This window comes from Sarcophilus harrisii, chromosome 2 (assembly GCF_902635505.1).
Source record: "Sarcophilus harrisii chromosome 2, mSarHar1.11, whole genome shotgun sequence".
Taxonomy (NCBI): domain Eukaryota; kingdom Metazoa; phylum Chordata; class Mammalia; order Dasyuromorphia; family Dasyuridae; genus Sarcophilus; species Sarcophilus harrisii.
In genome coordinates, this window is record NC_045427.1 from 307,691,914 (window position 1) to 307,704,789 (window position 12,876).

The following is a 12,876-nucleotide window of genomic DNA, read 5'->3' on the forward strand; positions in this document are numbered from 1 at the left end:
TAAAGAATAAATTAAAATGGAAAAACATTCCATAGAACAAATTACAATTAGAAAAAGATATTTAAAAAGTGAATGAAGAAAAAATATTAAAAATCAGAATGAGCAAATGGAACAGACCCAGGAGACAAGAAAGAAATAAAAACCAAAAAAATCAAACAATGGAGAAAAATGTGAAATACCTTCCGGGGAAAACAACAGACCTGGAAAATAGGTCTGAGAGACAATCTGAGAATTATTGGACCCCCAGAAAATATGATGAAAAAAAGAGTACACTATTTTCCGGAAATTATCAAAGAGAACTGCCCAGAAGTCATAGAAACAGAGGGTAAAAAGAATTGAAAGGATTCACGATCAAAACACAAGAAATATAGGGCCAAATGCCAGAACCCCTCAAACAAGGAAAAATACTCCAAGTGGGTAGAAAACCCAATTAAATATAGAGGAGCCACAATTTGGACACCCAAGATCTAGCAGCATCCACATTAAAAGATCAAGGCCTGGAAATGATATTCCAAAGGCTAAGGAACTCTATGCAACCAAAAAATAACTTATTTACCAGAATGAACATCTTTTCCAGGGAAGAAGATGGTCATTCAACAAAAGTGAATTTCACCATTTTTTGGTGAAAAACCAAACTTAACAAAAAGTTTGATCTACAAATATAGAACCAAGAAAATAAAAGGGAAAAGAAATTTTAACTTATTTGCAAAGATGTAAAAATACATGTATACCCTGTTCAGAAATTAGAGGAAAAGGACATTGTACCAGAAAAAGGGTGTGAGGGTACATATCTATTTAAGAGTCAAAGGAAACCTTTTAAATCTGAGAGAAAGAATGGAGGGGGATGAATATAGGGGTATTTTTACTGCCATCAGAATTGGCTTTAAGAGAAAAAATTTGACATATTCAAGAAGGAAAACTTCCCATTTCATTAAAAAGGAGAAGGGAAAAGGAAAAGGGGAATAAGTCAGAAGGGGAAACAAAACTGGGAGGGAAAGGAGAAGATAGGGGGAGCAACTCTAAGGTGGGGAGGAGGGAACTAAAAGGGAGGGGAAAGGTGATGCCTCCAAAGTAATACTGGGGGGGGGGTAAAGGGGAAAGAAGGAGAAAAGAAAACAGGGGAAGAAGATAGTAAGTAATACAGAATTGGTAATTTTAACCATAAATGTGAACGGGAAATCCCCAAAAGAGGGAAGGTTAAAGAATGGATTAAAAGCCAGAATCCTCAAAATGTTTTAAGGAAACAACCTGGAAGCAGGGAGATCATGCAGAATAAAAAAGGATGGAGCAAAACTACAGCCCAGGTGAAGTGCAGGGGTAGCCATCCTGATCTCAGATCAACAAAAACAAAATTGATCTAATTAAAAGAGATAAGGAAGGGCATATATCTTTGCTAAAGGGTAGCATAGATAATGAAAACAAATATTAAACATATATGATCAAGTGGTGTGCATCTAAATTTTAAAAAGAGAAATTAAGAGATCTGCAAGAAGAAAAGATAAAAACTATAATAGTGGAGATCCAACCTTTGAACCTTGGGAATTAGGTAAAACAAACCAAAAAAAATAAAAAGAAGTCAAAGAGGTAAAAGAATATTAAAAAGTTAGATATGATAGATCCCCGAGAAACAAATGGGACAGAAAGGATACACTTTTCAGAAGTTCATGGAACTTTATACAAAATAGACCATAAAGGACATTAAAAAACCCCAAACTCAAATGGAAAGAAATAGTAAATGCATCCTTTTCAGACCAATAAAAAATTACACTAACAAAAAAGCCAGGGAAAGTAGACCAAAAAAAAATTGAAACTAAATAACCCAACTAAAAAGATTGGGTGAAACAGAAATCATAGACATAATTAATAACTTCACCCAAGAAAACAAAATGAGACATCATACCAAAAATTGTGGATGAGCCAAAGGGTAATAAGGGGAAATTTCAATCCTGAGGTCTACCTTGCAAAAATAGAAAAAGAGAACAACATTGGGCTTGTAACTAAAAATGCTAAAAAAGGAACAAATTAAAAACCCCCAGTCAAACACTAAACTTGAAATTCTAAAAATAAAAGGAGAGATCAATAAAATTGAAAGTAAAAAAACTACTGAATTAATTAATAAAACTAAGAGTTGGTTCTATGAAAAAACCAACAAAATAGACAAACCCTTAGTAAATCTGATCAAGTTAAAAAACTTTTGTACAAACAAAACTAATGCAGACAAGATTAGAAGGAAAGCAATAAACTGGGAAAACATCTTTACAGTTAAAGGTTCTGATAAAGGCCTCATTTATAGAGAACTGAATCAAATTTATAAGAAACCAAGCCATTCTCCAAATGATAAATGATCAAAGGATATGAACAGACAATTTTCAGACAAAGAAATTGAAACTATTTCTACCTATATGAAAGGGTGTTCCAAATCACTATTGATTAGAGAAATGCAAATTAAGACAACTCTGAGATACCACTACACATCTCTGATTGGCTAAGATGACAGGAAAAGAAAATGACAAATTTTGGAGGGGATGTGGGAAAACTGGGACATTGATACCTTGTTGGTGGAATTGTGAACGGATCCAACCATTTTGGAGAGCAATTTGGAACTATACTCAAAAAGTTGTCAAACTGTGCATACCCTTTGATCCAACAGTGTTACTACTGGGCTTATATCCCAAAGAAATACTAAAGAAGGGAAAGGGACCTACATGTGCAAAAATATTTGTGGCAGCCCTTTTTGTAGTGGCTAGAAACTGGAAATTGAATGAATGCCCATCAATTGGAGAATGGCTGAGAAATTTGTGGTATGAATGTTATGGAATATTATTTTTCTGCAAGAAACGACCAGCAGGATGATTTCAGAGAGTCCTGGAGAGACTTACATGAACTGATGCCAAGTGAAATGAGCAGAACCAGGAGATCACTATACACTTCAACAACAATACTATATGAGGATATATTCTGATGGAAGTGGCCCTCTTCAACAATGAGAAGATCCAATTCAGTTCCAATTGATCAATAATAAACAGAACCAGCTACACTCAGCGAAAGAACACTGGGAAATGAGTGTGGACCATAACATAGCATTTACACTCTTTCTGTTATTGTTTGCATTTTTGTTTTTCTTCCCAGGTTATTTTTACCTTCTTTCTAAATCTGGTTTTTCTTGTGTAGCAAGACAACTGTATAAATATGTATACATATATTGTATTTAACATGTACTTTAACATACTTAACATGTATGGGACTACTTGCTATCCAGGGGAGGTGGGTAGAGGGGAGGAAGGGAAAAGTTTGAACCAAAGTTTTTGTAAGGGTCAATGTTGAAAAATTACCCATGCTGCACACATATATTGTATCTAGGAAATACTGTGACATATTTAACATGTATAGGACTGTTTGCCATCTGGGGGAGGGGATGGAGGGAAGGAGGGGAAAAGTCGGAACAGAAGTGAATGCAAGGGATGTTGTAAAAAATTACCCAGGCACGGGTTCTGTCAATAAAAAGTTATAATTATTTAAAAAAAAAAAAAAGAAAAGAAAAATTACCCATGCATATGTTTTGTCAATAAAAAGCTATAATTAAAAAATAATAATAATAAAAAGAAATGATCAATGTATTGTATTTCAATGGAGAAGAATAGCAGATTTATTATATGAACTAATGTAGAAGTGAAAATAACATATACAATGACAACAATATAAATGGAAAGAACACATTGCAATGGACTTGGCTCTTCTCAGCAATTCAACTGATCTCAAGACAGTTCCATTAGACTTGGGATGGAAAACGCCAAAGGTATCCTCTATGGAGAGGGAATGTTGATCAAAGCACACTATTTTCACCTTTTTTATTTTTTTGTTTTTTCTTTATTGTGGTTTTTTTCCCTTTTGGTCTAATTTTTCTTGCACAATATGACAAATATGGAAACATGCATAAAAGAACTGTATGTGTTTAATCTATATCAGAGGGGAGGAGGGAAGGGAAAAAGAAAATTTGGAACACAGTCCTACAGAAATTAATGTCAAAAACTATCTTTGGGGGCAGCTAGGTAGCATTGTAGATTGAGTACCATCCCTGAAGTCAGGAGAACCTGAGTTCAAATATAGCCTCAGACACTTAACACATTCTACCTGTGTGACCCTAGGGTCACACAAATCAGCAAAAATAAATAAATAAATAAATAAAAACTATCTTTACATATATTTAGAAAAATAAAATACTATTGAGAAAAAAAAAATCAAGTCATTCAAAATAAGTAAGTCTGGGGGGGAAGAAGGGAAGAATTCCTGAAATGATAATGTGCAAAGTTGGCCTCAAAGAAAAGATGAGAAAATGGAACTGCATCCCTTATATTTAAGAGAGTGCAAGTATTAGTAGATTGATATGCTGTCAGATTCGCTGATCTACTGGTTAAGTTTTATGGAATGATTTTTCCCCTTTTTCTTTTTAATTTTTTGTTATAAGTGATAAGTTTGCTGGGCAGTTAAGGAAGGAAGAACCTATTCAAAAATAAGAGTGATATAAAAACAAAACCTATCAATGAAAAATTTTAATTAGCTTTTAAAAAAATTTATGACTTGACTTTTTCTGGTCTAAAATGGAGAGGAGCATAAGACAAATAGGCAAGTTTGGAAGGAAAATACTCATTTAAAAAAAATGTCATTGACATTTAAGCCAGGTTTTTATGCTCTTCAACTCACCTTATAGCACCTGTATTTATAAAGTACCACCAACAGGATAGTCATAACCACAATAACACTGATCATGATGGCAGCATTCAGAATGGAATGTAGTGCCCTCTGTCCTACAGTTTCTGTGTCTTCAGTGAATGGAGTATAAATTCTAAAAGAAAATAAAAGTTCATTGTTATATCAGAATATATCCCAAACCATAATTCTGTCTTCCTCCTCCATGATACAAAATGACACTATATTTTTTCAGTTAATTTTAGAAATTAACATTTTTCCCAACTCACCTATTACAGTAATTTTTTTAAAGCACAATATTTACCAAGCAAAATGATTTTCAAAGTTATGATTTCAAGAAAGGTATTGGCTCCACCTAGTGGATTCTCTATACAAATCTAAATCAAATGGTCTTCATTCACTTGCTGATAAATAAAACAAATAGATTTACACTATAAACAAGCTAAGGTTGATCAAATGCATTTTTAATTCTTGATTTTCACCTCTAAAAGAAGGAATTGTTTTCATGACTGAAAATTAAATTAAACACTGAGATAATATTACAAGGCATTCATTTTACTTGGCAATAGAGAATTCTCTATAGCAGAAATTCTCAAGTTTTAGCCTTTGATTTAATTATTGATCCTCCTTTCAAGCCACTTCCTCCAAAGATTAATCTTGTAGTGACTAATGTTAGCAAAAATATTTTCAAGATTTCCAATACAGCCTCTCCATCCTCCTTCTTTGACTGGGATCCAAAACATCTCTTCCCTTTATCAAGAAACAATTTGCTTTTGAACATCAGGGGAAGATTACAATTAAGTCACCTTTATTACAGGAGGCCTCTAAAAGTGATAATGGAATCTTTAAAAAGCATCCCTGTTTTAGAGAATAATAAAATAAATTATATCATACATACAATTGTCCATCCTTCCGGGTATAAAAGCTGACAGATTTGATAGTGGCCACAACCACAACCATGCAGAGTGTAACTGGCACAAACAGCATGATCACATGTTTGGCACCATATTTTAAAGTCAACTCTTCATCTTCTTCATCATCATGTTCCACCACCTGCCTTGTGCCACCCTGGGGTTGTCCATTGGTCTCTGACTCAGGGTTACCGTGCCGCCGCCTTTCACTATGTTCATGGCGTTGTCTTTCCCTGCCATCATTCTAAAAAACACAAAGAATCCTTTTTCAATAAAACTCATTCTTAGTAAACTTAGGTCATGAAGCTGGAAGAATCAATGTTAACAAAATGATTATAATAAGCATCAAAGATAAGAAAACTCTAAGAGATTAGGACTTGCCAAACTAGATTATTCACCCAAATTGTTCATGTATGTCGTTGTCTCTCTTCTTCATATTTCTGCCCAGACCATTCTTTTGGTCAAATATGCTTCCCATCCTGTTCCTGGTCTACTGAAATTCTCATCTTATGAAATCTACTCAGCACACTTAGCCTTCCTTTATTACTTTACCTATAACTTCTATAGCATTTTGTTTATATCACTTTCAAGGTGGGTATTATATAATACAGTACAAAATTTAGTTGTATCATAGAATATTTCAGAAATAAGATATTTACCCGAATTCAAATCTGGTCTCAGATACTTACCCTAGACAAAGTCATTTAGAACTATATGTCCCTAGGTAAATTATTTAACCCTGTTTGCTTCAGTTTCCTCATCTGCAAAATGAGTTGGAGAAGGAAACAGCAAATCAAATCTTTACCAAAAAACCTAAATGAGGTCACAAATAATTGGACATAATCAAAAAATAACTGAAAAACAACAAACAACAATCATACTTTAAGGTTTACAAAGTGCTTTATATGTTCTATATTCTCTCTATTTTCATATATTCTATATTATGCTCAATATTCTCTATATTCAGAGTTTCACAACCCTGGAAGGCAGATGAAGAAACTTAGGTAAGAAGTTAAGTGACCCATTTGTCAGATTGGCTAAGATGACAGGAAAAAACAATGATGATTGTTGGAGGAGATGTGGGAAAACTGGGACATTGATGCATTGTTGGTGGAGTTGTGAACGAATCCAACCATTTTGGAGAGTAGTTTGGAACTATGCTCAAAAAGTTATCAAACTGTGCATACCCTTTGATCCAGTAGTGTTACTACTGGGCTTATATCCCAAAGAGATTATAAAGAAGGGAAAGGGACCTGTATGTGCACGAATGCTTGTGGCAGCCCTTTTTGTAGTGGCTAGAAACTGGAAAGTGAGTGGATGCCCATCAGTTGGAGAATGGCTGAATAAATTGTGGTATATGAATATTATGGAATATTACTGTTCTGTAAGAAATGACCAACAGGATGATTTCAGAAAGGCCTGGAGAGACTTACACGAACTGATGCTGAGTGAAATGAGCAGGACCAGGAGATCATTATATACTTCAACAACAATACTAGATGATGACCAGTTCTGATGGATCAGGCCATCCTCAGCAACGAGATCAACCAAATCATTTCTAATGGAGCAGTAATGAACTGAACCAGATACGCCCAGAGAAAGAACTCTGGGAGATGACTAAAAACCATTACATTGAATTCCCAATCCCTATATTTATGCCCACCTGCATTTTTGATTTCCTTCACAAGGTAATTGTACAATATTTCAGAGTCTGATTCTTTTTGTACAGCAAAATAACGTTTTGGTCATGTATACTTATTGTGTATCTAATTTATATTTTAATGTATTTAACATCTACTGATCATCCTGCCATCTAGGGGAGGGGGTGGGGGGTAAGAGGTGAAAAATTGGAACAAGAGGTTTGGCAATTGTTAATGCTGTAAAGTTACCCATGCATATAATCTGTAAATAAAAGGCTATTAAATAATAATAAAAAAAAAAAAAGACAAAAAAAAAAGAAGTTAAGTGACTTGCTCACAGTCACAAAGTTAGTGTCAGAGGCTGCATATGAATGTAGGCCCCAAGTTCTATCCACTGTGTTAGAGCTTATTCTCTACTAGCACACCCTTCTGGGGATTACCTACAATATAAGGACATGGAATAAATCTTTAATGCTATAATGCTACCCTAATAATATTAAGGGTAAATATTTCTAAAATAGAAATTAAAAATTGTTGTAGACTAATATTCTGGATACAGCTAAACAGAATGGGATTGTATAATGGATAATGGTTTTACAATTTTGCTTTTGGGGAATATGAAATAAGCACCATAATAATAATTAGCATAACATACTTCCTTAATAAAAATGTCCTATCCACTGATACATTGTTGGTGGAATTGTGAATATATCCAACTATTCTGGAGAGTGATTTGGAATTATGCTCAAAAAGTTATCAAACTGTGCGTTCCCTTTGATCCAACAGTGTTTCTACTGGGCTTATACCCCAAAGAAATCTTAAAGAAGGGAAAAGGACTTGTATATGCAAGAATGTTTGTGGCAGCCCTCTTTGTAGTAGCCAGAAACTGGAAACTGAGTGGATGCCCATCAGTTGGAGAATGGCTGAATAAATTGTGGTATATGAATGTTATGGAATAATGTTATGTTCTGTAAGAAATTACCAGCAGGATGATTTCAGAATGGCCTGGACAGACTTACATGAACTGATGCTAAATGAAATGAGCAGGACCAGATTATATACTTCAATAATACTATATGATGATCAATTCTGAAAGATGTGGCTCTCTTCAACAATGAGATGAACCAAATCAGTTCTAATTGTTCAGTAATAAATAGAACCAGCTACACTCAGCAAAAGAACTCTGAGAAATGAGTGTGAACCACTACATAGCATTCCCAATCCCTTTATTTTTGTCTGCCTGCATTTTTGATTTCCTTCACGTTAATTGTACATTATTTCAAAGTCCAAATCTTCTCATGCAGCAAAATAACTATATGGCCATGTATACATATATTGTATTTAACATATACTTTAACATATTTAACATGTATTGGTCTACCTGCCATCTGGGGGAGGGAGTGGGGGGAAGGAGGGGAAAAATTGGAACAAAAGGTTTTGCAATTGTCAATGTTGAAAAATTACCCATGCATATATCTTGTAAGTAAAAAGCTATAATAAAAAAATAAATAAATAAAAATGTTCTATCTACATTATCTCATTTGAACCTAGATAACAACATATAAGAAAGGTAGTACTACTTGCCTCATTTTCTGGATGAGGAAGCTAAGGCAAAGAAGGTGAGTCACTTGCCCAAAGTCACCAAGCTAGTAAGATTTTAGGAGAATATTTGAATTCCTAGCTTCCTGACTTTAAAGTCTACTCCTGTTCCTCTTTTCCCCCACTTCAAACATTGTACTTTAGTTTGAAAAAGAAATGGGAGAAGTATCTAAAACCAAGTCACACTTACTATTCCTTGGAAATTAAACTCGGCCATTTTTCTAGTTTCCCATGAGAAATACAAACTTAACCTCTTCTTACATGATTAGATAGGGATTACATATTGCAGATGAGCAGGGGAGTTGAAGAAAAAGGCAGAGAACAAATTTTCCAAACTCTAAACATCTTTCCTAATAGTCTTTTAATATAATCCTCTTCTCCAAAAATTACTTCAAAGATCTAGATGGGGAAAGATTGGTTGAGCTTACCTTTAAAAAACAAAAAAGACAAAACCTTTTCCTCCTATTCAATGTTGTATTCCCAAACAATATGATCCCCAGACTTCCTTTTAGCCACTTTTCTAAACCTTTTTCCATTCTGGGAAACTGAAATTTACCAACCGGCTACCTCTGCCAGTTGGTAGAGGTTGGTAAGGGAGGGAACCTGTCAAAGAAAAAAGCATGCCATTCTAGAGCAACTACTGTCACTGAGAAGTTATTTCCCAAACCCTCCCCCCACCCCAAACCCAATATCCTCCACCTAAAGAAAAGCCAGCATTCCTGCCTTTGTTTTACTTCAACTTGAATGTTGTTTGAGCCCTGAGAAGTCAAGAACATTTGTCTTCTTTTTTATCTTTTTTGTTATTATTCTTATTTATCTTATACTCAGGAATATGCTGGTAAGTCTTTAAAAAGTGGATCTCGAAGGAGGACAAAATGTACTCATGATAAAACTTTAAGTTTAAGCAGTTTTTACGCCCAGAGAAAGAACTCTGGGAGATGACTAAAAACCATTACAATGAATTCCCAATCCCTATATTCATGCCCACCTGCATTTTTGATTTCCTTCACAAGCTAATTGTACAATATTTCAGAGTCTGATTCTTTTTGTACAGCAAAATAACGGTTTGGTCATGTATAATTATTGTGTATCTAATTTATATATTAATATATTTAACATCTACTGGTCATCCTGCCATCTGGAGGAGGGGGTGGGGGGTAAGAGGTGGAAAATTGGAACAAGAGGTTTGGCAATTGTTAATGCTGTAAAGTTACCCATACATATAACCTGTAAATAAAAAGCTATTAAATAAAAAATAATAATAATAAATAAATAAATTCAATAAATTAAAAAAAAAGTTTAAGCAGTTTTATTAACATTTTCTCCATCATTTATTGAAATCTAGACAATCAGCAAAACTATATACCCCCTATGTACATGTGTAATTGTCAATTTTTGAGGTATACTCATCCCTTCAAAATTAAACAATGAGCTCATGGTATGAGATAGCTCCAGCCTGTTTGTCCTCCTCTTCCTTGCCAAATTCTTATCAAAGAAATCTTTATTATATACAACAGCTCCTAATCACCCTGACTACTAGACAAGCTACTTTCTTTATGACCTTTTTCTCCCTTTGCAGTAGAGTCTTAATCTTAAATTGACTTTAAAACCCTATAATTTCTGAAGCTAGTAAAATAAAAAAATATTACTTTACTATTCTTAACAAAAGCACATAAATCCTGAAATAAATGAATGGGAGGCAAAAGTCACCTGTGGTAGAGTTATAACCTGACATAGTAAGACGTGGATGGTACTGACACTCAAGGAATGACGGTAACTGAGAACTAAAAGTGTCAATGATTTTAGAGCAAAGACCATGTTGCTGTATTGACCATTTCAGGAGCAAAAATTGAAAATATAAGTAAAAAGAAACAAATGACTCATTTCTAATGATTTTAGAATTAAAATAAATGACTTCTCATCACACAAATGATATCATCTCAGATAGGGAGAAGATATTTGAAGAAGATTTAAATCTTGTTGGCAAATTTGTTTATGATATCAGGATTCCCAGGGTCCAAGGTTTTAGTTATTTTCCTTATGAAAGAAGACCATTCACTTTTGTTCCCTTTCTCAACTCCTTTTTCATTCTGCTGCAAGGAGTGACAGAGTAGGCGCCATGAGTCAAGGTCCCAATGCCCTCATGCTGTAAGAAGCAGAAATCTATGGTAATTAAATTGTAGCTGATGATTTTAGATAAAGTTTTATTTATCTGATCCTATCTCATCACCAAACACGTGACCCATTTCACCCTACCACTCCCTAATTTCAATTTTTGTCTACTTGCTCCTTCCCTCTTGCCTAGAAATATGCCCAGATTGCAATCCTTAGGAAAAAATCCACAAAGTTCATTTGATCCTCTCCTCCCTTTAAGTTATTTTAATGTATATTCACAACCAAATTCTTAGAAAAAGCCACAAAACCACATTACTTCCTCCTTTTCAACTTCTACTGCTCAACCCCCTTGAAACCTGACTTCAGTACTTGATTAAAATCCTCTCCTGTCCTCTGTAGTACCTGACACCAGTGGTTACCCTTTCCCACCCCACTCCAACTCTAATCCAAATGTTCTCTTTTCTCGAGATTTTCTTGACTACTTTTTCCAAGTTCCTTCTCTTATATATAAAAATGAAAGCCTTCTGTTTTTCACAGAATCAACATCCATGTCACAACCCTATAGATATATCCCAGAGCTCTGTCCTGAGCGTACATTCTGTCTCTCTCCCTTTTTCTTTCTCCCCCCAATCTCTTTATGACAATTTCATTAGTTTCCATCTCTACACAGTTATATATGCAATGACTTCCAAATATTTTACACATCCCACCTTCGATTCTCTTGAGCACTAGTCCCACATCACTAACTACAACTGGACATCTTCACCCAGATATCCCATAAGCACCTTAAACTTAAAACATCCAAAACATTAGTCAAGAACTTTTTCTGTACTCCCTATTCTTTCATTTCCTTATAGCTGATGATGACATTACCATGCTTCCAATAAGTCATCCAGATTCTCAACTTTGGAGCTGTCCTTGACCCTTTCTTCTCCTTCATTCCACATAACCAATTGTAGCAAAATTGTGTCAATTTTTTCTCTACCACATCTCCAGCAACTGTCCCTCTTTTCCACTTGGCTACTGCCTTGGTTCAGACCCTCACACTTCTCCCTTGGGCAAAGCAATAACCTAACCAGGGGTGCTCAAACTACAGCCCGCGGGCCAGATGTGGTAGCTGAGGACGTTTATTCCCCTCACCCAGGGCTATGAAGTTTCTTTATAAAGGCCCATAAAACAAATTTTTTTTTTTTTTATAGTCCAGTCCTCCAACAGTCTGAGGGACAGTGAACTAGCCCCCTATTTAAAAAGTTTGAGGACCCCTGACCTAAGCTGTCTCCTTGTCTAAATTCTCTCCTTTCTCTAAACCATGCTCTACAATGTTTATATACAGGCCTGATACTGTGACTATCCTATTCAAGAAGTTTTGTGGTTCCCTACTGCATCTAACATAAAATACATTTCTTTGACATTTAAAGGCCTTCAAAATTTGGCTCCAGCCTATGGTATGGTGCAAAAAGTACTGGTCCTGGAATCAGAGGACCTGATTTTAAACCCCATCTCTCAAGCTTGGAGGAAATCACTTCACCTTTAGGGCCTCAGTTTCTTCAACTGTAAAGGGCCAGAGTTAGATTAGGTGGCTTATGATACTATCTTCCAAATAGAGTTTTACATTCCTCTTCCTTCACACACATTGTCTTCCAACTACAAGGTTCTCCTTCTGCTATTCCCTAATTACAACCTTCTATTTGTCAGTTCCCTGATTTTGAACAGGCTTAAACACCATGACTAGACTGTTCTCCCTTTTTATGGCCATTTCCTGGACTCCCTAGTTCCTTAAAAATTCAGTTCAAGTGCCCCTTCCTTCATAGATGTAAAACTGAAAGTGACCCCACAAGTGATGTAGCCCAACTTCCTCATTTTATGGATGAGAAAGATGAGATCACAGCAGTGAAACAAAACTC

General features: G+C 35.0%; 1 protein-coding gene across 3 annotated transcripts in view; it reads right to left on the minus strand.

Moving 5' to 3' along the window:
* The window catches only part of PSEN1 (presenilin 1), a 78,645-nt gene that overhangs the window by 42,812 nt on the left and 22,957 nt on the right, over positions 1–12,876 (minus strand). For all 3 annotated transcript variants that reach the window (XM_003756267.4, XM_023502310.2, XM_023502313.2), the window contains 2 exons: positions 5,606–5,862; positions 4,702–4,843 (listed from right to left, as the gene is read on the minus strand). In XM_003756267.4, coding sequence (XP_003756315.1) covers positions 4,702–4,843; positions 5,606–5,862 — 399 coding nt within the window. The remainder of the gene's footprint in view (positions 1–4,701; positions 4,844–5,605; positions 5,863–12,876) is intronic.